The following is a 26,855-nucleotide window of genomic DNA, read 5'->3' as shown; positions in this document are numbered from 1 at the left end:
ATGAATGGATATTACATCTTCCCACAAATATAAAAATTTAAGCAATGATTACACCAAAACTATAAGATAGTTGTCCTTCTGCATATGTGCAATGCTCAGGTACAACTTGTATTGTTACAACAACTAACAAGTCACACTTGCTTAATGCTTGACATTTGCAAGTTCAGTTAAGACCTCACTAATTGGAAGCAAACCCTTGCCCAAATTAGTGAAAGTATGAATTACATAAATGCTATTGAAAAAAATGTTCTGGGAAGTTATAAAATGTGATTCACGTGATCTTCAATGTCATCATGAGCAAGAAACAAAAAAACAGCTGTCCATATTATCGCGAATTCTGAATTCGTGAGGTTTCACTGCTGTAATGAAGTGCTTATGCACAATTTTATATAATCATTAGGGCTAAATTCAATGTTATACAGAATTATATACCATGACACATGCATATAGATGCAGTGCTTATTCACAATTATATAGAATTACAACTAAATTCAGTACTAACTGAATTACACAGTATTTGACACTTGCAGTGCATATGAATAATAAGATAGAATTATTACAGTTACATTCAGTATTATGCAGGGTAACAGCTGAGTTTCTTGTTTACCAGAAGATGCAGTGCGTTTCACGTTTGTAGTGAAAAACACTAAGCCTGTGATTTCCTTAGTCATCTAGTGATCTTTTATGCTTACTACCTGATCTGGTTGAAAAGAATGTTCAACCTTTCTCTAAATGAATAGAAATTATTATTTTATGTTTAAACACTATAGTTGTTCATGTACTGATGTCTTTCCACCACTTAAACAAATTTGAAGTATTTTTGGTAACATTTGTAGCAACAGTACAAGAAAGTGTCCATGTTTTGGTTTCCTGTTTGCTCTGCTGTTAGATCATAATTCCCTCTACTCTGCTTCAATATTGTTAACTACATTTTTCAAAGGTACATCTAGATGAAAGCATGAAGCTTAATATTCTTTCTTTCTTTCTGACCTGCAACAATCCTGTCTAAGGGGTAGTATAAGTTAATATCTTCATATTTTTGGAATAAATGCTCATCAGAGGCATCAGAGCATGATACTGTTTAGTGACATCCATTAGCAAGTACTCATGATATGGAAGCAGAAAATTAAATTTAAACTCAGTGCTCTTTACCTTAATCTGCACAAAATGTTGTACACATTATAGTTTACACCAATTGTTAGAGGTAGGTGGATTACATAACAAGAAAATTTCCCTATAATAATACATCAACTTCAATAATTCCTTGAAAGTGGTTATGGTTGGTTACATACAGTGACATTGGCGATGTCAGGTTACATATGTTAGCTTGCCTTGATCTTATTTGATTTTCAGCATGCTCTGGTATAATTATGTGTGGCTGAAGTATGTCCTTTTGAGCATTTTAAGCAGCTTCAAGAATTTCATATTGTTGTACCTAGTTTTCTCACACCCCTCAGATGACGGCATATGTGCCATGTTATCTGCTGTGGTTCATTGGAAATGAACTAATACGAGTATGAATGTATAAGGGGAGGGCCTTCTCGGCCCTTGCACTGCGACCTACAGAGGTCTATTGTGCTTTTTATTAAGAGTAACTAGATACACTGTACTCCTGTTTGGTGGGGGAGGGCATACTTCATAGTTTACAAATCAATTATTTTATGGGAGAGCTCAGCCATGTGTAGGCAGACTACTATGATTTGATTCACTGCAAGGACTGGGATTTTAGTCCTCAACACCAGTCCTGACTGATTTTGGAGCTCATCCAACTCCCTGCCAAAAAGATAACACGGGTTTCTCTTACTGGGCAGCAAAGCAGCCAAGTGCATAAATAAGAACAGAAACAACTTTCTTTTCTTTCAATTACTGGCAATGAGTTGCAATTACAGAAGTGATTTTGATGGAACTAAACAAAAACCGGGATATTTCACTGTTTTCATCATACTGCTATGAAAAGCAGAAAAGTTGAACGCTGTTGATGTTGGAGTTTTTAAATATATGACACATCAAAAACTGCGCATACAAAAGTTAGAAATGAAATCAATGTTTCCTAAGACGTGACACCATGCAGCACGACAGGTAGGTACCAACATTTCAGAGGAACCTGCTACTTTCATCTTCAGTATAGAAGAGTAAATGGAGCACCACTACACACACACACTGATAAGAGATCCTATTCTATGCTAAAGTAAATCCTGTTTTGTTTGTTAAGGCAGCATTAAAGTGTGGGGTAATAGTTGTTCAGCACATCTATAAGTTTCCCACCTCTCATGAAACCTCTACCATGTTTTTAACAGCCCCCTACTGAACACCATATTGAGCCAGTTGAATCCAGTCCATAGCATTACACACTGTTTCTCTAATATCTATTTTAGTACTTTCTATCTAACCATGTCCTCTGCATGATCTCTGTCATTCAAGTTTTCCTACTAAAATTTTGTATGCCTCTGCAATGTCATCCATGTTTTCTACATGCCTCAAAACATGTCATACTTGACGATTTCATATGTGCCAAAATATCTGATGGGTACAAATCATGAAGTTCCTCATTATGCAAGATGAAGTTAACGTTGGTGTTATGTTCTGTTATTAGATATAGGTTCTGTATGACCAAACCAAGACTAGATCTCTTGAAGCATATTTATTTTTAATATGTATGAAAACACTTATTTCTGGTATTTATACAAAAGAAATATACAATTTCAGAAACATTTTTATGTTGATTAAAATTTATTGGTTATCTTATCTTGCTCCCATCTTGGTGTTGACTCTACTCTTGGGTCTTTGCACTGTTTGCATGTGGGCAGCACTGTCAACATTTTGGAGGTATGATTATGGTTTCATATATCTGGCAGGGGAAGAGTGTCTATCATTACTGCAACCATGGCCACAGTTGTGAGTCCTGAACAGTACATGCTGTTTAAGAGACGACAGTCAGCAATGGGTCTACATTTACAAATTTAAGGAAAACCGCTAAGCTGGCATAGAAAAATTAACTTACACTTTAATAATCAGCACTTAGTATAAAATAGAGTTGTTTCATAGAGAAAATAAATGATTATGCAAACTGAATATTCCAGATATTAATATTTTTAGAACACATACAAACAACAAATTCCTTCAAAGGAAAGGATAACAAAACAGTTGAAAATCAGGACAAAGTATATGATAATGCAAAGCATGAACACTTCATTATGGAATGTGAATCAAGGCTCAACATGTCACACCAATCACATTTCCAGCCTTCAACATACATAACAGAAGAGTCCACCTCAAACAGCTGCCAACTTTATAACAACTTATATCGATAGGCCATGAATCCTGCCACCAGGACAGCCAATGTACCAAACAGAATACCCCAAGGAATCTGAAACAGGAGACATAAATGAGTTTGATATTTACTGTGTCTATAAACATCTTTGAAGGTGTGTCATAGTGATATATACACATATAGACACACATACACCAGAGATGTCATTGAACATGCAGGATTCTTCTTACATAAGACTGTTTATTTAAGGTATGACACAGCCTCAGAGATGTTTTAAAAAACATTACTACTACTAATATTAATAATAACAACAACAACAACATTATATTATTATATTAGTATGTCAGATTTTAGACTCTTGGATTATTTACTTACTTACATATCATTTACTCAACAACGCTCTAAACAGCACAGATGAAATCGTACTGAATGGCAGAATTAGTGAATACTGAATCAGGATGTGGAAAGCAAGTGGTCATGGCCTAATTTTATTTGCAATTATGGCATCTGCCTGGAGAGATTCAAGATAACTACAAAAACCTCAATCAGGATAGACGGTTTCTGTGCAGAGATTTGAATTCAAGATTTCTCAAATGATAATTCATTATCTGCACTGGCGGTTCCTGTGTTTCTTAAATCATCCTCATGGCATATTAGAATATATGTGAGATCAGAGGTTCACAATGCAGTGAGTATCAAGCTCGTCTTCTGGAATGTGACACCTTGCAGATTGATAAACAGAACAACCAACATTTCAGAGGAGCCTGTTGCCTCCATCTCAGGACAGAATAGTGAAGACTGTATACTTAACATTACAATATAGTTGAGCATTTCATGGCACATCATAAAGTTGTGTGCTGCATGGGAAGAGGGATGACTTTGGGAATTAAAGCAGGTAGTACATATAGTGAAGTGAAGGTAAAGATCCATGCATTCTTAACCTTGGCACTATATGGAGATGAGTGGTCAGTTTCATGCCCTACCCCACTTTACACTTGGAAAAATACACCCTGAAAACCAGTGTAGTACCCTACAGCCAGGTGTAAGGGTTCTCTTTCCCATGCTGTGAAACTAACTCCAATTTCTCGGCCGTCCAGTCAGTATCCTTGTTGTTATGCAGGCCGAGTGCACAACTGAACAGTTTACTAAGAAATGATTTTATAATCTACAGAGATAACAAAGTTTAATGTCCGGTGTCACTTTGAAATCCTTGGAGACGTCTACTATCACCGCTTAAAAATTAACACTGTTAGATAAGAAGGTCTAAGAATGTCTTTGACTGCTGTTCCATGTGTATCAACACATCCCAGTTCCACAAACTGTATCCCTCCACAAAAGTAGAAACTGCAGTGTTTCTACAAGGCCTATTTGGAAAGTAATTTCCAGTGAGTTGTTAACAAAAAGCAATGCAAAAAGGAATTTATTATATACAAAAAATACGTAAATATTTAAGCTACTTCTCAATATAGTAACTGCTGGAATTGAGGCACTTATCATGTTGGGGAATATGTTTTTGTAAGTCTGTGTCCAAGAAGTCTGCCACTTGTGATCTCAGCCATGTTTTGATACCTTCCATCAACTCATCATTCTTGCTGATGGGCTGTGATCCCAACCACTTATCCAGGTAGGAAAACATGCTGTAGTCACTTGGAGTGAGAAAATTGTGGAAATTCACACAAAACTTCTGAAATTGCGAAGTGCTGTCTTTCATTTTGATCATCATCACCACCATCACACTGGTGAGATGGCTGACCACCTTACTCTTCATCATGGCATTTGTTCACCCACCTCTGAACATCCTACATCAGTGCCTTAAGAGTTCCTCCACTCATTACATTTTGGCCACAAATCTTGCATAATTCATGATGGATTTCAACATAGAACTTATGATTTTAGCATGAACAGAGCTGGATAACAACACAAATTTTGCAGCTGGTGGAATTATTAGTCATGGGATACATCATAACCCATTCTGTACAGACACTACCTCGTATGTTTAAGCTCACCCCACTCCTATATTACTTGCCTAAGATAAATGAAAGTTACTTTCCAAATAGATTCAATGTTCAATCCCTGTGTAAGAGGTCTTCTGAAATAGGATGTAGTGTAGTCTGGTAGATCATTTCTGACATTTCTATGGAATCTGCTGCTTCAATTTTCAAGATAAAAGATGTTATGACGTGCAGCTATAATTCTATATCCTACTTGCACAGGGACATCCAACAAGAAGCGATAGTTTTAAATGCCTATATTTATTGACATACTGTATTCCCAACACTGGATCTAATACTGTAAAGTTGTTCCTGTAAGTACACACTACACCAAGAAGATGTATGGGGGCATGGATGTATAGATCCACGTTATCTTGACTTTGAACTAGTGGGACGTCAGTGATCAAATTCACGCTCTGGCTGCTTTATCCCCAGGGAAAGATCCCCTGGCACACATTCGATGGAAGCTGGGTGGGCCCCTTATCTGGTCTGGACACGGAGGAGAAAATTCTTGACCCTGCCACGATTTGGACTCTGACACCTCAGTCTTCCTACCTATAGCCAGTCACTATTAACCCTTCAATGACACAGGACATTTAATTCCTCCTCACTCCTTGCAATGGAGGGTATTTAAACATTTAAAACAGTAAATGCAACATTTCACTTAAAGTGTAATAAATTGGGAAAAACTGGAGTTCTGTTTTTCTGATTTTCACGCTACATTCAGATATGTATATAGAATCAGTGTGTTGATCCACACTTCTTTAAAGTTATTCTTTTGGCACAGTAAGCCTATAAAAATTATGAATGATAGTATCACATTATCTTAGAAGTTCAGCTGGGTGTGTTAGTCATGAAAACATTTTGCACAGAGTCAAACATCACACGTGTCACACCAGTACACAGTTTTTGACACACAACATGCTCTTTCTGGGGTCTTGATATCTTCGCAGTTGGTGGAATCTTGGTGATAAAATTTCTTTTTCTTAGACGGGGCCTTGTTTGTCTGATGATTGTCGACCCAACACTTTATGTTCTATAGCATTAGCACATTTCACAGAGAGTCCCTCAATTAACTGAATTCTGACTGAGAATTGACCTATACTTTTCCCTGTGTTATTCCTATATATTATCATTGCATTAATAAATTTTCTTTTTGCCCCTTATAGTAATGAATATTTTCCCAATGGATGTTCGTGCTTTTCTCAATTCTGTCATTTACCAGAGAATTGAGGAAAGCACAAACATCTATTTTCAGTGTCAAACTCTGAATCTGATAAAACTTTATTCTGATTCATTATGAAGTAAATATATTCTCCACTGGTCATGACAAAACACAGCTGGCCACTTTTTATAGAACAAAGGGGAATTGCAGTAGTATCAGTCATACAGTGAACTGTTTATCATTTGCTACATAGCAGTCATAACACACTTCTAGAGTCAACATCATGTCTCAAAGTTGTAGATTCTCCACGTCTTCTCAAGATTACAAATTCCAATCTAGAAGCAGCATTCGTCAGAATACGCTTCAAGAGAATCAATTTTTCATTCAATCAGCATGCAGGACAGCACACAGTATTGATCTAACATATTTAGTTCATAAAAATTCCCCCATGGGCAGAGAGATATTTGTATGGCAATAAGGCACCAAGTGTTGAAGTTGAAAACTTTTTCAGAGAATTCAAATGTATTACAACTGCCACAAGTAGTTCAAAGTGGGACAACGAATATACGAAATGATAACCTGAAATTTCCTCTTTAATTTCATACCAAACGAATTACTTTACATGAATAATAAGAGTTCAAAATACGAGCTGAAACTTAGCGCTGCACTATGCGTGCCAGGTACAGACTTCTGCAACATGTGACAGAAGCCACTGGCATGCCATGCATGGACTATGGCACTGAAGGGTTAACCAGTGATGTACTGTAACATGAATAAAGCATGCAATATTTTGTAGGATTTGAGGCTCAAATGGCATACTGGTAATATGGTCTTTCATGATGCAATACAATCTTGATTCATGTAACAGAATATTCAAAATATAATCCTTATGTAATGAATATGAGCATGAAATAGATAGCTTCAAAGTGCAGTAATCATACCACTACTTTCTTATCCTTGGGTAGGTTTTCAGGGCCCTTGTCCTGTCCAAGCATCTTCTTATACAAGTTCTTCTCATGCTGTATGTCCTCTTTATGTAATGTCAACATCCGTATTAACTCCTGTCGGATCATTGAATTATTTGGTTCCAACTGGCTGGCCAATCGAAGAGCTGCCACTGCACTTGAGTTCTCTCCTTTTGCAGCCAGAATCTAGCAACATGGAAGACAGAGATGACTAAGAAAGACATAGATTTAACATATAGATGATGTGGTCACTGAATTATTGTTCACCCGAACCACTTTGAAGCAGCAGTAAAATGGCCATTTAAGGTTGCTTTCGGAAGCAATGGGTTTGAACACTAATCTTTGGTAGGGGGTACATGACGATGTCAGTATCTAGATTATACAGGACTGAACAGTAGAATGAACTGGAAAACATCTGGAAGGTAGTGGTCAGTCTAATCAAGCTGCTGTCCTGGAATTTGCCTGGAGGAACTAAGTAGAACCACGAATAACTCGACAGGACAGCCCAAGCCCCACCTGAGATTCAAAACAAAGACCTCCCAAAAATAAGTCTAGAGCATCATTACTAGACCAATATGTCTGGGAGAAAAACTAAACCTGGGGAGGGGGGGAACTGAGGAAATTTAACACCTAAATTATTGATTTGGGATCATTTCTTCCATGGGTTATTTCACAACACTTTTCCGTATTGTGACTATTTAGTGCCAGATGGTAAGATGACAGTTGAGTGATGAATTGGAATGGATTTGGAAGGACCCAGTGATGGCCTATTAGTGGTACAATGAATACCCTCAGTCAAGATAACAAAAACAAAATCAGAACAGAATTTAGAATAATTTCCCAGCATTTCATGGAACCCAAAGGTTCATTAACGAGTTCACAAGAGACCTCCACTGGTCCCTATACTGAGCCAAATCAATCCAATCCATACCATCCCACCCTATCTGTCTAAGATCCATTTTAATATTGTCCACCCACCTACGTCTTGGTCTTCCTAGTGGTCTCTATCCTTCTGGCTTTCCCACCAATATCCTATATGCATTCCTTTTCTCTCCCATTCGTGCTACATGCCCTGCCCACCTCATCCTCCTTGACTTGGTCATTCTAATTATACTTGGAGAAGAGTAAAAGTTATGAAGCTCCTCATTATGCAGTTTTCTCCAACCTCCAGTCACTTCATCACTCTTTGGTCCAAATATTCTCCTCAACACCCTGTTCTCAAACACCCTCAGTCTATGTTCCTCCCCTAATGTCAGAGACCAAGTTTCACACCCATACAGAACCACAGGCAAAATTGTAGTTTTGTATATTCTAATTTTTATGTTTTTAGAAAGCAGATGAGAAGAAAAAATGTTCTGGACTGAATGGTAGCAAGCATTACCCAAGTTCTATCTCCTCTTAATTTCCTCCTCAATCAGGTTTTCATTTGTTATCGTCATGCCACATTTTCAAAACATGTTTCCTATCTTTATATCATGATTTTGCCCTGCATTTTGGTGATGAGACAACAACATATACTTAGTTTTCTCTGTGTTTACTTCTAGGCCAACCTCCTTACTTGCATCAATAAAACTTTGTGTATTTTTCTTTAGAACATTTTCTAAATTCAAGTCTAGAGCACTGCCACTAGATAAACCTGTTCAGTGACCTGGAGTCATCAAACTGAATGTTAAATAAGTGAAAACCTTATATCAAGAAACATAAAGTGGGGGGCAGGGGTGTTATTGTATTTTAATAAAAGATCAAACAACCTAATTTTCACACTATTCAACAATCCACATCATCTCAGAACCCTTCAGAACTGACTTCTTTCACCTCGGATCATCTTAATTTGAGAGCCAGGATAGCTCAGTCAAAGAAGGGATGGGCTGTGAGACTGACATCCAGAATTAAATTCCCAGCAACTGAACATAAATCTAATTTTTACACTTCCTAAAGGACTACCTAAAATAAATATAGAATTGAATAGTGTGAGATCAAGGAAATGAGAATGATGCAACATAAATAAAAATGTCTGTTGCTTTTTAAAGTATATGTCTGCAAACAATAACNCACATATACACGGCGCCAAAGCCCAGAAGACTGCTTTCTTCAATAACACTGTAAATACAACTACACTAAATTACAAATGCTGTTACTTCTTAACCAGTCAAACGATGTCACTTGTTTCTTTTTTCCTGAGCTCTCAGTTTGTATGCAAAGATCTGCCTGTTTCACCATGATCATGTGTGGAATGGTACCAGTATTTCTTTCAATTTTTGTTTCAAAACAGAACACTGTGAACACAAAATCTGGTATATTTTCATTACCAGGAGTTGCAAAATTAAATGAAATTTTGGAAAAACAGAAGTTTGGATAAACATTAAGATTGGTTAAAATTTAACACCGCTCTTGTGGCTATTTTGCTGGGACCAAATAAAAAATGTAATATCCAAGAGAGCAAAATTGAAGTTTCACTGCAATAGTAAAGCTTATCACTTGACACAATTCTAAGTCAGTCCTATCCTCACAACATACTACATACTTATTATCCATCCAAGCGGCCTCTGTAGTCTAGAGGTAATGTTCTCACCTCATGACTCATGGTACACGGGTTCAAATACCCGGCGGAGGTCATCGAATTTTTAAGGGCGGAAAAATTCAGGGAACAAGTCCTCCGAGAGGGACTTTAAGCTGTGTGTCCCGTGCCGTAACTTTACGGCACATAAAAGAACCTCATATCTCCAAAGGGGATCACTGAGCCAAATTCCAGGACGTTTCCCGCCCAACAATAGCCTCTAAGGCCTCTGATAGATGGGGGAAGCATTATAGACACTGCTAAGCAAGTGGCCAAACTCGCTTGCTCAGCGGGACTGATGGTACACACCATTTATCGGTAGGGTAAAGAGACTGGTAGAATATCATAGAGGGAAGCATAATAGATCAAACTGGTCGTGGTGCATGGGGAAACCCACACTCTCTAAATAACTAACTTACTATTATCCATCCTAAAACTGTAGTGATCAGGTTGATTATGTTCTCAGTTTAAAAACTGGTGCAAATACCTGATTTTTTTTTTATGATTAAATAGAATTTGCTATCTGTTGGTAAAGTTTTGCTTTTAATGAGCACATCTATGTACTGTTCCAACAGATGCAGTCATATAGTGTTCTAAATTACAACATTTTTCTTTGAGAAAACATCCAATATTAAACATATTAATAATATCCTCCCATTTTCTTCCAAGTGGCCATTTCACATGGAGTTTCCCAATCAACATTATATACAGAAACACTGACACACAATAATTAACCAATCAACTGTATGGAACCAAGTAATTCTTCTGAAATTCTCAGCAATTTACAGAACTCAAACATTTATCACTGTATTTGCAAGATCCTACCATTGATCCGTACCCTCAACCAGATAAACCTACCCCATCCTATTCCTTATCCTCCCATCTATGCCTAGTCCACTCAGTTGCCTCTTACTACCACAGCTCTGTACACACTCCTCTTCTCTCCTATGCATGCTACACATACACTGTAATCAGTACTGTTTTAGACAGTACAGAAGACATATGCCTGTGAACTAATTGGCAAGCACAACAAATTTAAAACACCAGTACCTTGCCTTTCCTAAAGATTGCCTTAACATTGTTAGGATGGCAACGCAGAACATTTTCAACAGACTGCAGTGCTGCATCATATGCCTTGATTTTCATCTGTGCTGCTGCCAGATTGTTGTACACTTTCAGACGATCTTCCAGCAGCTCATGTAACTCTTGTTCTGTTCCCTGCATGCAACAATCAACATTTAATAATGCATCACATTTGTTCACTTGTCAGTAACATGTGACAACAAACTGATGGTATGGCAGTCCAACCCCATACTAATAACCTGGCAATAAGAGGTAAAGCTATCCCTGTAACAGGGTACAGAGGCCCATAGGTTTGTGAGACAACATTTTTCTAGACAATTGGCTGGTAATGAGGCGTTTTTAATTATGTCTTCACCAGACTCTTTTGCTTCTACATGAGTGAAAAGGGAGAGGAGAAGCCTTTGTTGGTAGGAAATATATTTCTTGCAATGTTGTTTGGAGAAAACATGTTTCCTATCAACATAAAAACAAATCTATTTGCAACTGGCAAGATCTCAGGGCCACCACAAAGCTCATGAAAAGGGACATAGACTGGAAACATTAATTCTTTCCACGTGCCAGATATGCATTCAACCTACCAACCCCACAAGTGTAAAGGAGCAAATGGAATTTGAATGTATCTTCACATCTGACTGACTGACTGCCAGAACAAAGGCAGTTTTCTTGTGGCTAGCCAATCAAGGTGCTGGAATCAATTCAAATTTTGGGCTATCACCTGCAGTTGTCATTTAATATATAACTTACAGTGTGACAATGCTCTCAACCCTCATGCTTACTATGAAAATATACTTTGATCCTGAAAATGTGTTTGTGCTCTGGGCGCTGCTTTACATTTGGACTTCACAAAATTTACATTTTTATCCAGTACTGTGCACAAAGTTTTGTTACATTTATCCAGCTCGCTAGATAATACATGTTAAGTAATGAACTCCATTCATTCCAAATTTCCTGTTTAATTTAATTAATTAACAATCCAATGTCATGTAATGATCAAACAATAAACCCACAGCCTAGACAACTTCAAGAAAACAGATTGTGAGTGTGTAATAGAATTGTAATCCTGCAACCTCATACACATGAGCATGTAATGTTTAGGAGCAACCCGAATAATCATCCTATTAACCTTTAACGTACGGACTTTTAAATTGCCAGCAGCCATGTATGGCCGAAATTTAAATCACCCTAATTAATTATCATTGCAAACTTTCAGAAAAAATGCATATTTTCCGTTCTATGCAACATAGAAACATGAACTAAAAAGAATCTGAAAGACAATAAAATTTTCTACATATACAGAAAAGAGCAAGTTTTACAAATGAAAATTAACTGTGAATATTTTGTCATGAAATGCAAAACATAATCTTTATTATATATGTTATGAAATTCCAAAGGACTTACCCATTGTTTTTTCTTCAACCTTGAATCATGGTGATACTGTAAATATGATCACACTATATACAATAATATTTTGTTCAGACTGTATGCGAGTTTGAACTGCGTCACTTCACAGTTTACGATAACTCACACTCTGACGTGCGTGTGCCACTTCTTGAAGCAGTCCACCAAACATAGTGCAACGTCACACTTTTTGCAGTAGTAGAGCATGCTTCTGTGGTTCTTATTTTGAAAACAAACATGACAATGTCTTTGTTTTCCTTTGGTTGGCCGGTGTTGTGAATGTTTCACCACCAGTTGACTCAGTTGGGACCCAGATGAACTTGGGCTCCCCCAAGAAACGCCACTGACCGTGGTATATATTCGCCTCATGCGACTGAAGAATCAAATCCCGTACCAATATTTCGCGGAACTTTTTGTGTCATTTTTCCACCACATGACTTGTGTAATAGATATGCATTTAGAATAGTCATATCTAGAATGTGGAAAAACAATTTCTTTGTCCACTTCCGTGTCCTCCTAGCAGTGTCATAACTGTTTACCATCCTGTCAGATTTATCAACAAAGCCCATGTGTGCATTGTAGTCTTCAATTACATGGGGTTTGACAGCACGGCCGGATTCTTCTCGGAAGTTGCCTTCCAATGGAGGAGGGTGCAAATTCGTCAGAACATACACATCACGCTTGTCTTTCCAACGAACAACACTTAGATGCCCCTTGACCCTTGTAACAACATCCCCTTTTTTCAATTTCATTGACTTGGGCCGAATGTCTTGTGGCATTCCACGCCTATCATTGCAAACGGTGCCAAATGAATTTATTTTCCTCTCTAAAAGATCGTCAAATAAAGCAGGAGAACAGAAATAACTATCCATGTAAATTCTGTGTCCCAAGCCTTCTACTCTTCGAATTAGCTGGAGAACAATGCCATGTGTCGATGTAATTTCTTCTGTCGCAAGTTGCCTTTGTTTGCCCAAATAAACTGTCATGTCATAAGTATACCCGAAAATATCACAAAGCTTGTAAGTTTTTATACCAAATCTTTTGTGTTTCTTTGGAATATACTGACGAAAAATCACTCTTCCTTTGAACAACACTGACTTCATCAACAGCAAGATGTTCTGCTGGATTGTAAAGTTCACAAAATTTGTTGTTGAGATTGTCAAAAAATTTTCTAATTTTCCAGAGCCTATCATAGTCTGAGTCATCTCGATTTGGAGGAGCTTCATTATTTTCAAAATGTAGGAATCTCAAAATATGGAAGAAACAGCCTCATACCATGGTGTTACGGTAGAATGGAGTGTAGAACTGCTTATCTCTTGACCAATAATCTTTGAGGGTGTCCCGTTGATCATGGCCCATTTAGATAATTATTGCAAAAAAGTTATATATCTCTTCAATTGTAACATCAGGAGGTTGAACAGAAGGGCCTGGAGCATCTTGGCATGGCATAAATTGGTGGAAATATCTGTTGGTTTCTTGTAACAAGATTTGGAATATTTGTTGGAAAAACAGAATGAAAATGGAAAAAGGAGAGGACTGTGCATTTATATTGGCAGCAGCTGATCTGTTGATTCCACTCAGAGGACCAGTGAAGTCTAATACCTTTGGCGAATCCCCGGGTCTTCTATCACGAAACCTAATTTCCGTTTCCTCTGCCTCATTGTCTGATGATGATGATGATGACGATGACAACATATTTTCTCAAGGTTCAATGAATGCATTGATATCTTCTAACACTTCATGAGATTCCTCTTCCATCAGTATTTCTTCCAGTTCTTCTGCATCGAGAAATTTGGAATATTGGGCATGTTTTTCAGGTTCTATCTTGGGGGAGGGGGGGTTTCCAGCAAAATCGAATAAATTAAGTTGATTGACTAAGACTCACAAAATAGTGATGCAAAGTAACTGTAACAGTATGGTACAATAGGCCAGAAGCGGCAGCAGTACAAGGGACTTAGTCTCACCCCACTAGCAATAAAAAATAATAACTGTAATAGAAGTCGAAAAGGTGCCAGTCCGACACTGATACGGAAAGTCACGGTGACGAAGATTCCTTTTACTCACAAAGTAATACTGGCTCAGTGGGTTTATACCTCTTCCGAGACACAAAATAAAAATAATATACAAAGACTTATACGACAGTCTGACTCTGACTTCCTAAATGATAATTCGTCACTGAAAACCAATCCTTGCATGCGTCACACTTCCCTGAAGGCTCTGGAAGCACTCACATGCACGCACAGAAGAATATTTCCTCATCAGTTCTCGAAACAAAGCTGATCTATATTTGGCTGAACAGGTCATAAACAGTCACATCTAAACGTAAACAGTATCAAAACCAATACTGTGATAAACAACTTCTTTGTTAAGAGCTAAGGAATGAACCACTGACATGACCTCATGTAGGTCTGTTTTGGTTTCAAACCCAAGGTCAAACTGTCAGCACTCCCAAAGAGTGCAGGTGTCCTGCGTCATGTATATGTGTCATCTGGCCAACTCCGGTTGCTGCTTGCATCATATATACGTGTCATTCGGACCTTAGAGGTTAACAGTGTTCTGAATGTGTCCACCTTGTCTATCATGACCAGTGTAACTTCATCTGATGTCACTCAAGTTCCAAACATTTATTCCCTGGAACAGAGAACACCTCTACCAACTAAACTGAGCACCTTTGGGAACTGAAGTGGCTTCATATTAGGAGATACAAGTGGTTACCTATCTATGGGGACTAACTGCCTTAACTGCTTCACTACAAAACGTATTATGCACACGTACACAAAATAATGAAGAGCACTGTCTTCTGCGATATAATGCCATGTAGTTTACCAGTGTGTTTTGGAGGAACATACAAGTACTGCCTCGATCTTCATGCATTCAGCTTGCTACTTGCTGATTGCTTTAATTACTTTTGGCCCTGAAGATGGAAGCAGCATATTCCTCCAAAACATTGCTAAATTTATACCAGATGACATGCCATCATAACACAGAAGACAGCAACCGTTACACTCACAGACGTGAGAATCTTAAATACAGCAAAGCACAGAAAAAAAATTTTGCTCTGAGTCTCAAGGTTTCTGATGATGGTGTATAACTACCTCTGACTGATATTTTGGACTCCTGCAGACTACAGTATTTTGGAAACAGCTTCTCTTTCCTTCATCAGGAGACAGAATGGAGGAATCCCAGACCACTGAGCAAAACTATACTGTTGCAAAATCAATGAACAGTGTACCATAGTAGTTTAGTCAGCATGGTGATAGACTGGAGACTGAACTACCAAGGAATCAGAGTTCAATTCCTGGTAGAGGCAAGAGATTTTTCTCTTCTCTGCATCTCCTGGATGGCTCTGGGCCAGTAAATATTAAGGGCTCTTTCTCTGCGGGCAAAGTAGCCAAGCTGTAAAGCTCACCTCCATCCAGTGCCAAGGTTAAGAATACATGGAGCTATATCTTCACTCCACCAAATGTTTTCACAGCATGGTGCTTAATCAACTTTACCTTTTAACAATAGGAAGTGAAACTTGGTACAGTCAAATCTCACCAAACTACAACATTCAACAGAAAAACAGTGAAGGTGATGATAAGATGACTTGTAGCATCTGCTTAAAGTTACTCAAGCTCAGTATCCTCACCTGACTGCTGCTGTCCTCTTCTCCACTTTTAAGAGTTATTCCACCTTCAATGTCATCGAGATAATCAAGGGCACGCCGATAGCACTGGATAGCAAGTGTGTGTTCTTGACGAGTATACCACCAATTTCCTCGCTCCCTCTTGCGACATCTACCACCAAAAGACATAGTTTCATCTGTTTACTTACAGTAACTCNCATCCCCACCATTAGCCCGGATAATCGAGAGTTGACTGTATTTAATAAATTTCTGAGGTAATGACTTTTCTTACGCAAAATCAACATTTTCAATAAAACGAAGTTACGGAAAATCACCACATCAAGAAATTTGTAATCTTTTTTAAGACTTGTATACCTGGGTTCTCACATTTTGTAATACTGACACACCCTAAAGCAACACATAAATTTATACAAACCCCTCTATCTCTGTCAATCAGTGAAAAGTTCAATTCTGCACATTGCTGCAGGTCCCTATCAGGGTCTACAGTAACAGCATGAACCTAAATAACTTTATAATCAATTTACACTTACAAGAGGCAATAAATTATTCCTGTACAGCCATGAAAAAATACACAAACTGTTTCTGCAGTTGCACTTAATATTTTCTGAAAGCACCTAAATAAAATGTTACTGACTTGAAAAAAAGTTTATATGGATACAATATTTAAAATGAAAACTTGATGACCTCCCCTCCCCTCCCCTCCCCACAGCAATCACAACCCCCTTTTGGGTGGGGTGAAACTGTGGGATTCACCCCCACCCCAAAGGGTGTTGTGACTGCTGTGGGGAGGCAAGGTCACCAAGTTTTCATTTTAAATATTGTATCCACATGCAGCCGTAGCATCGTTGGTTGGGGCACTATGCTACAAAAAGGAAGGTTGCAGGTTCAAGTTCAGATGAGGTGGATTTTTTTAATTTACCTAATCCTTCCAGCCGCATCATGGCCCTGAGGTTGATTCAGCCTCTAACAGAAACAAGTACCAGGAATCCTCCTGGGGGGTAAAGGGTGTCCAGTGCATAAGGCTGACAACCTTACCACCATCTGTGAGCTGACTGTCTACAGAAAATGTGGGAACCTCAACATCTCACTACTCTATGGGCCCTCATGGCCTGTTACAGGGATAGCTTCACCTTTCTTTTATTACTACCATTATTCTTTTATAATTTCTTTACATAAGTAGATAATAAAATTGATTCTAAATCATCAAATTCATATACACAAATAATGTCACATTAATTTCTAAAATATTTAATGACATATGATATAACAGATGCCTAAAACACTCTTTAAGACACTGTCCAATGCCCACTATTTAAAAAACTAGAGGACACAATGTTTTGGAAACTGGATCTGCTTCTGTCCTCAGGTGATGGGCGAGACATTACTCTGTTGAATCCCTTAGTAAGAGCTAACTGGACAACCCCCGTCAATATGACTACAGCTATATAAATACCTGAAACCAGGCTTTGTTGAAGGGAGATATCTAAGGACCCAACAGAGCAGGTTTCTCCCCCTCACCTGAGACAGAAACAGAGCCAGTTTCCGAAATGTTGTGATCATTGGCGTCTATTTGTCTATATCCGTCTAAATTGCAAAACTTGTTTTACACTTCAGTATATTCTTCAACACTTAACACTACATGTTTCGGCCTCAAAGGGCCATCTTAAGTGTTTTATTACAGATATTCAATCAAGACCTTGTTAAAACTGCTACACTGTTTTGCTGTTCCAATTCATTTTAAAAACCACACGCTGCAGTCCTCCTTTAATTAAAATTAGATAAAATCCTTTTACAATTTGTTGTTTCACTTCACTCAGGGTGTCGTCACTTCTGTTAATATATTAAAATGTTTTCCCTGGCAGCTTGTTCCTCATGTTAGTTCTCTGTAATTTATAAATTCCTATATTATTGTCATTTTCTATTTGTTAGTATTATTATTGTCTCTCGGTTTAGCCCCGAGGTTACTGCTGATGATGTGCACAAATCATTGAAGGAGAAATTGAGTCTAAAACAGTTGGTCTGCACCAGACTCAAAACTAAATTCAACTCGTACTCTTCCTTTCAAATCTCAGTATCGGAAGACGAATTTGCTCTAATAAATAGCACTGGTGTCTGGCCTTCTGGTTGCTTGATTGCTCTATATTATGGCAAGCTTACCACAGACCAGATATTTACCGCCAGCACACCTGAAGTGGCACCTCCCACTGCTGCTGTTAAACCTGCAGAAAATCCAGCGGGTAATGATGGGGCCAACGGAGGCAGCTCAACATGCACATAAACATGGCCTCTTTCAGTGATGCGAGCAAGAGTCGTTTGGCCATGTCGCATCGCAATTTCGGTAACTCTCTTGGCATTTACTATCAAAACGTTAGAGGTCTCAGGACCAAACAACTTGAATTTTATGACATGTGCACCTCCAATTATGACATAATTTGTCTGTCCAAGACATGGCTCAACAACCTGTGCTACGATCACAATCTGTTTCCTAACCAATACACAGTTTACCGGTCTGACCGGCCATATATAATCAAGGCTCGCGGTGGTGGTGTATTAACAGCCATTACCACTAGCCTGGGCTCTTGCAGTCGCAGGTATGATTTAGAACTCTGTTCTGAATGTGTGTGGGTCAAGGTTCCCACTGCTGATGGCATAAACATGCTTACTGGTAACCTTTACTTCTCCAGACACCAAATCGGAAGTCATTACTGCCTACTTTCGACAACTTGAAAACAATCTAGACACAAACAATACTCATGTCATGTTACTCGGTGACTTCAATGCTCCTGGATTCAACTGGGAGAACGGGACACCTCTTTCTAGTTGTCATCATTATTGTAAACTCAAAGGGGACTCTATATACACCTCCACACGTTTTCTTCGCCTAAGGCAGTCCGTTGAGGCTGTTGACACTCTTAACATGCTTGACCTGGTATTTGCGAATTTCAGTGATCTAAACTCTGTTCCTGTCGACTCTGGATTGGTCGTGCCTGATATATATCACCCTCCTTTGAACATTGATGTTTTGTTACCTAATGTTAACAGTAATTTAAAATGTGAGTTCAGTTATCAAAATTTTGCAGCAGGAAACTACACTTTACAACATTCTATCTACTTATGATTGGTCAAGCGTGTATGAAACCTCTTCTGTTGACGTAGCAGTCGCCAGCCTCAGTGTTGCTGTCAGAAGTGCCATGGAACAGGCAATTCCTTGTGGGTATCGCTGCAAGTCTACACTCCCTCACTGATTCTCCTATACCTTAAGGTATTACATCACCAAGAAAAATCATTTCCACCATCGTTTTAAAAACAATCCTTCCGATTACTTTTACGGCAGGTTCGCCTATTACTGAAAACTAGTTAAAAACACCATCAAGTCCAACAGGCTTAGGTGGTTGAAGTCAGTTCATAACAATTTAAAGTCACAGCCCAACATTTCTGGAAATACATATCTAATTTCAGAAAGCATAGATCCGGTTCCATTCATCTAGAAGTTGATGGTACACACCTAGTCCAGCCCGAAGCTGTTGCTGATGCATTCGCTAAGCACTTTCAATCTGTTTATAATAATCACTGCTCTAAGGTCATTCACCCTCTCTCACAATCTTCTGAATTTTTAACACTTGCCCCCATTTCTGATGCTGATGTATACAAAGCCATCAAGAGACTAAATCCATCAAAATCTGTTGGGCTTGACGGTATTCCTGGTTTTATCATCAAAGGTTGTGCAGATATTTTTATTCCTATACTTAGGCATATATATTTAACTTGAGCCTGACGCAGCAGTATTTTTCTGCTGCATGGAAAGAATCTGCTGTTGTACCAGTATTTAAAAGAGGCAATCATGCCGCTGTGAACAACTACAGGCCTATTTCTATTATCAGTAATTTCTCTAAATTGTTTGAATTCATTACTCATGATCGTGTTTCTCATTTCACTAAATTTAATTCCAACCAACATGGCTTTACCAGAACTAAATCTACAGTTACCAATTTGGTGATGTTTCTCGACTTCTTGATGCCTGTGGTCCGCCGTCAGCGACAAGCTGATGCCGTCTATTTTGATCTTTCTTATGCTTTTGACCTCATTCCTCACAATATGCTCTTGCATAAATTAAGCTCCTTCGGATTCTCTGATGCTTATGTTAGCTGGTTTCGCATTTACTTAACCAACAGACAGTCTCGGGTTCGCGTTTCTGGCACTCTCTCCCTGCCTTTTCATGTAACATCCAGGGTGCCGCAAGGCTCTGTTCTGGGGCCTTTTCTTTTCAACGTATTTATAAATGACCTATTGGACTCCGTTAACTACTGTAAATTTCTAATTTTTGCTGATGATCTAAAAATTCTCCACATTATTAACTATCCACGATTGCCTCTTACTTCAATCTGACATTAATTCCGTAAGTGACTGGTGCACTGCTAACTCCATGGGACTTAACACTGCTAAAACTCATGTTGTATCATACACGAGAAAAACAAATTTACTGAGCATCAGCTTTGTCATGCTATTATTACACGCACCAGCAGTATTAACCGTTCAGCGTGGTTTGACGTGTATGTTTCGTCAGGTATTTAAATCGTCTGGGGGGGTTTCACGTGTATGTTTCGTCCAGTTGCACACCTACGTTATAACGCCCATAATATTTGATGGTTTTGCTGTAGATTGTTAGATTTTTCGCTGGCCTGTTGTCAGGAGAACAACGAGGACGACGACAGGAGTTTAGCTGCGCTAAGTGATCGTTACATATGCCTGTCTTGCAGCAAAGTTCCTGTTGCTCTTGCGAGCGATTTCCTCGTTCAAGCTGTTATGAATGGCGTGTTTTCTTTGCTCTGAAGCTATAAACAGCAGAGACGTGATATGTGCTTGTGTTTATAATATCATATTGCCCTGAGCTGGCCACACTAACACACTCAATTGGAATTCTTAGAAGAGGGATGTCCACATTTTATTCTTGCCAGATCGATTGATTTCGCACAGTACATGGCAGCCAGTTCNGGGCGCTCATATTATAAGGTAAGGTTATAAAAACCATCTTTTAAGATCAAATTAGTGAAAGTTTCATCCTTCAAGGCGTACCATTCACTGCTCAGATACTAAACAACCTGCTTCCATTCCCGAGATACAGGGCGCTCATATTATAAGGTAAGGTTATAAAACCACCTTTTAAGATCATTTTAGTGAAAGTTTCATGTTCCTATCTCATAGAATTTAAGAACAATGATGAATAAATCATTTTCGAGCAAAATTTAAATGGCCGCCTGAATATATTACCGCCGGAGATGCGGCCGCGGAATTTAAATAACCGCGCCAAAGGGTTAAGGACCTGGGTGTTTTCTTTGATTCAAAGTTACATTTTCACACACATGTTAATTACATATTTTCTGAATGCATAAAGCTTTTAGGTCTTATTCGCTCCATTACCTACAGGTTTTCCTCCCTGGAGAGTCTGTATGTACTATAATTTACTTTAGTCAGGTTCAAGTTGGAATATGCCTCAGTAGTTTGGAACTCCATCACTTCAACTGATGCCAATAAGCTTGAGTGCATCCAGCAGAAGTTTGCATCCGTCTGTTTTTATCGTTTTTTCCCTCGTATTTCATATACTTATACTGATGCTTTAGAGAAATTAAGTCTACAATCTTTACATAAATGGAGACATCACGTTGATGCACTTTTTCTTCTTAGGTCTTAAATCCTGCGCTTCTCTTTTGGAAAATGTTACCCTTCGTGTTCCTCCCAGCAATCTTAGGGACTTCTCATTGTTTGGTGTTTGTCCCTCTAATAAACACTTTCCTTCTGCTCGGTGCGCCTATGCTGCCAACGCTGTGGGTAAAGATCTCGACATATTTGCAATCAGAACACTTTCTGTGAATGACACTGAACCTAAAATTGTTAAGTATACTCTTAATATTACTTGTGTGTATGTGGTCTTATTTTATTGTTCTCTCCTGTTAAGGGGAACTTAATTTTTCTTGGCATTATTTGTTTTTGTTTTTTAATTATTTTTATGTAATTCTATGTACTCATGCTAACCTTTTAATTGGCCTCTGTGCTGTTAAGTTGTACGTAAATAAACATGAATTGAATAGAATTGAATTAGGACGTTGAGCTGCCACACGAATAAATGAGAATGAATTGGGTTATTATTATTATTATTATTATTTACTTCTATGTGTGTATGTATGTGTACTGTCCTTTTTCATCACATAATGGAATAACCATTCAAAATGTACTTATTTTATTTTCTCACCTGTTAAGGCTAACTTTAATTTTTCTTGGAAATATTATTAATTTAATGCCATTATATACACTGTCTAATTCATATTTTGTTTTTTAGTTATATCTGTATTTGTATGTACTCATGTCAACTTTGTTATTGGCCTCTGTGCTGTTAATTTTGCACGTAAATAAACAAGAATTGAACTGAATTATCATTAGTATTACTATGTTGTGTTTGTTTACTTTTTGTACTCACTTTCTTCTGGTTTGTTTCTGCCTCAACGTGTGGTGTTGTCTTTACTAGTGCTGATGCAGTGTAATTGTTCCTGTATTTATATGTTCTGGTTGTGAGGAGTGGGGAGACATGGGGGGGGGTATAATGTTTTGTTGTGTAATTTTGTATAGTATTTCAAATATAGGGTTATGTGTTTCAATGTTTGTGTCATTCATATGTAAATCTTCTTTACTAGTTTTGTAAATATGGTATTTCTGCAGCTTATTTAGATGTTTTCCTTTCTTTCCCATTGTTATGGTTTCCATAGTGTCTGTTATTGTGCCATACCTGTGTCCGGTATTCAATATATGACTTGAATATCCTGAATTACTATTGTTACTTTTCATGTCGTGAATGTGTTCTTTATATCTGGTTTTGAATGTTCTTCCTGTTTGTCCAATGCGAATATAAATTTCAACAAAACCTGTTTGAAAAAAAGACTTGTACCAAAATATGTGAATATGAAATTATCAATAAACAATGAAGCAGCTAAGAGAACACAAACACAAGCCCAAATGTTACGTATAAAAAACGAAATAAAATTCCTATATAAAAAGAAGCAACAGTTATATACACAGTGCAAACATATGGCAACAGACATTGAAAACTCCATAAATAAAAAATTACAAAAAGAAATGAAGGTGTACCTCAAACAACAAGAAAAATTAACATACATGATTAAGACCCAAAATACAGAAAAAACAAACAGTAACATCAATTACTAGAGTAGAAAACCACACAAATATACAATTCACACATGGAGAAATACAATTATTGAAATACAACTTACACCAAAAGAATAAAAACTGGATCGAATTAACTCTTGAAGCTGAAACAGCAATAAGTAACCTTCATATAACAGAACAAAATTACTAGAGGCATGCCATAGCAAAAAAGATAAAAGATATTGATAAGAATAATAAAACAAACAATAAAAAGAATAAAGATGAATGGAAACAAATAATGAACATAAAAAAAATCTAAAAACAAACTGATAATAACTAAAGCAGACAAAGGGAAAACACTAGTAATATTAACACAAGATGAATACAAACAGAAAGTAAAAAGTTTCATACAAGCTAACCAGTTTCAAAAGATAAAAAAACGATCCAAACCAACAATACCAGAAAATCATAAAACAAACACTAAAACATTGTAATAACATCATACAAAAAGAACACAGATGGAGATACACAAACATGAATCCCATAGCTCCAAATTTACATGCTACAATAAAACTATATAAACAAAACACACACCTATTAGACCTATAATCAACTGGAAAGACGCCCCCGCTTATGAATTGGCAAAACAATTAGCAAAAACATTAAACAACTACTTAGAATTACCAAATACATATAATGTTCATAATTCTATACAGCTAATGACAGACCTAAAACACATCATGCTCAACAAGAATATGAAACTCTGTTCATTTGATATAGAGAATATGTATACAAACATACCGAAAATTGGTATTAAAAACATAATAAATAAAACACTGGAAAATCTAGGAACTGAAATGAATATACAAAAAGAAATCATGATAATGTTAAGTACAATAATTGAACAAAATTATTTCCAATTTGACCAAGAATATTACAAACAAACAGACGGACTAGCAATGGGATCACCAACATCATCAATATTGGCAGAAACATACATACAACATATGGAGCGCACACAAATATATTTCATCCTAATAAAGTACCAAATAATTGCATATTTTAGATACGTTGATGACATATTGATAATATATGATCAATATAAATCAAACATTGATCACACACTTAATGAGTTCAACAAAGCACAACCAACTATAAATTTTACCATGGAAAAAGAAGAGCATCAGTCTATCAGTTTCCTAGACCTAGTAATACACAGAAATGACAAAACCTTGAATTTGCAATATATCGAAAACCCAAGCAAACTGACATTATAATACCAGACAGTTCATGCCACCCAAGTGAACACAAACGATCAGGCATAAACTATTTAATAAATCGATTATATACATACCCAATAACGAAAAAAGCAAGACATAGAAATGAACACAATTCAAAATATTGTAACGTGTTTCATTACTGAATACGCCGTAGAGATCGTTAATTGGTTTATTGAACAATCTACAAATATCGGCTACAATTAATTATAACACAGTTGCGGGGTTTCACACTTTATAACCCTATGCGCAAATCTGTTCACTCTGTCTTCAGTAGTCTACACGTTTACAGTATGGGAGCTATGTATCACTGTATCACACACTCCCAATTACACAATTACACACACGTCCAGTTCATCTTTCCGTGATGGCTTCTATACTCCAACAGTAGTCGGCTGACTGAAGAACTGTTGATAACACACTCGCTCGTAGGCTTGCTCGGAACTATCTTCAGCGATGGCCACGTTATAACTGACCCGCAACCGCTGTGCAGCTCACTTATATAGCCGCAGTGCTTGCCTGTTGCGTGCCACATCACAGTAGGAAGCGGTTCCGCATCACCGTGTTGCATCACCGTGCGTTGCGCGTTGCATAGCTGCCAGGATGCGGGGACTCGGCTAACTTCGGCTCCGCTCGGCACGTCACCGCGGGGAGAGTGGCGGGGTGATGACTCGCCTATTATGCGAACGCTAGGTTACCGCCACATGCCGCTGGGGAGGTAGGGGTCAACATGTCACAATATATTATACAATAATGAGTATGACATAAAATTAACTAGCAACATACCCCCTCAGAAGAAACAAGAACAAAATACATAGGAAAACTCACGTAAACAAAAAACAAAATGGATAGCCTTTAGGTATAGCGGAAAGGAAGTAAGAAAAATCACAAGGCTTTTTCAAGATACAAAAATAAAAGCAGCTTTCCGTATGCAAAACACAATACAAAATATATTAAAACCAAAACCACAATAGATAAATATAATAAAAGTGGAATCTATCAAATGAAATGTTTAGATTGCCCATTAAAATATGTTGGACAAGCAGGGAGAACATTCAAAACCAAATATAAAGAACACATTCATGACATAAAAAGTAACAATAGTAATTCAGGATATTCAAGTCATATATTGAATACCGGACACAGGTACAGCACAATAACAGACACTATGGAAACCAGGAGAAAAAAGAAAACATCTAAATACGCTAGAGAATACCATATTTACAAAACTAGTAAAAAAGATTTACATATGAATGACACAAACACTGAAACACATAATCCTATATTTGAAATACTATACAAAATTACACAACAAAACATTATACCTTGTGCCCATCTCTCCCCACTCCTCACAACCAGAACATATAAATACAGGAACTATTACACTGCATCAGCACTAGTAAAGACAACACCACACACTGAGGAGGAAACAAAAACCACGCACGAGTATAAAAAGTAAACAAACACAACATAATAATAATAATACTAATGATAATAACAATAATAAAAATAACAAATAGAAAACAACAATAATATAGGAATTTATAAATTACAGATAACTAATGTGAGGAACATGCTTTCGGCGGGGAAAACATTTTAATATATTTTACGGAAGTGATGACACCCTGAGTGAAGTGTAACAACAAATTATAAAAGAATTTTATCTAATTTTAATTAAAGGACGATTGCAGCATGTGGTTTTTAAAATGAATTGGAACAGCGATACAGAGTAGCAGTTTTAACAAGGTCTTGATTGAATATCTGTAATAAAACACCTGAAGATGGCCCTTTGAGGCCGAAACATGCAGTGTTAAGTGTTAAAGAATATACTGAAGTGTAAAACAAGTGTTGCAATTTAGACAGATATAGAGAAATGGACGCTAATGTGAACAATTGCAACAGGATGCTGAAATACAGAATCAAAATGTTGTGATCTCTAGTTTTCAGAATACTGGATGATGGACGAAGTCAAAAAAGAACTCAGTAATTCTGAGTGTTATACATCACTGTCAGAATGCTATAGAATCTACCTAAAGGACTCTCCCTTAACCCACCAGAACATGAAGAAAGCGTGCCAACCACTAAATCATGACGTTCAGCAGTTTCTTGCCATCCAAACACATGAATTACTCATATCTGAGTCAGTCTGCAAAAACTGCATGCTTCACACATTGATAGGGAATGAAATTCTGTCAAATGTGACATTCTTCCATCAACATTTCCACTTTCATGTAATCTTAGCTACTCTTCTGCCTAAGATACTGAAAAGGCATAACACACTGTTTCAACAGCCTAACAGACTACAAATAATCACAAACTCTTCTGATTACAGCCTGAAAGTTCAACATTTCTACATACTACTAGA

The 26,855-nt window shown here is 37.5% G+C and overlaps 1 protein-coding gene across 5 annotated transcripts in view; it reads right to left on the bottom strand.

Moving 5' to 3' along the window:
* Nucleotides 1–2,626: 2,626 nt before the first annotated feature.
* Nucleotides 2,627–26,855, bottom strand: part of LOC111874739 (peptidyl-prolyl cis-trans isomerase FKBP8) — a 36,467-nt gene continuing 12,238 nt past the window's right edge. For all 5 annotated transcript variants that reach the window (XM_023870522.2, XM_023870495.2, XM_023870512.2 and 2 more), the window contains exons 5-8: nt 16,062–16,209; nt 11,000–11,167; nt 7,369–7,578; nt 2,627–3,367 (exon numbers count right to left, since the gene is read on the bottom strand). In XM_023870522.2, the coding sequence (XP_023726290.1) occupies nt 3,290–3,367; nt 7,369–7,578; nt 11,000–11,167; nt 16,062–16,209 (604 nt within the window). In that variant the 3' untranslated portion in view covers nt 2,627–3,289. The remainder of the gene's footprint in view (nt 3,368–7,368; nt 7,579–10,999; nt 11,168–16,061; nt 16,210–26,855) is intronic.

The sequence above is a fragment of the Cryptotermes secundus genome, unplaced genomic scaffold, assembly GCF_002891405.2.
Source record: "Cryptotermes secundus unplaced genomic scaffold, Csec_1.0 scaffold192, whole genome shotgun sequence".
Classification (NCBI taxonomy): Eukaryota; Metazoa; Arthropoda; class Insecta; order Blattodea; family Kalotermitidae; genus Cryptotermes; species Cryptotermes secundus.
This window is presented reverse-complemented; position numbering and strand designations above follow the sequence as displayed.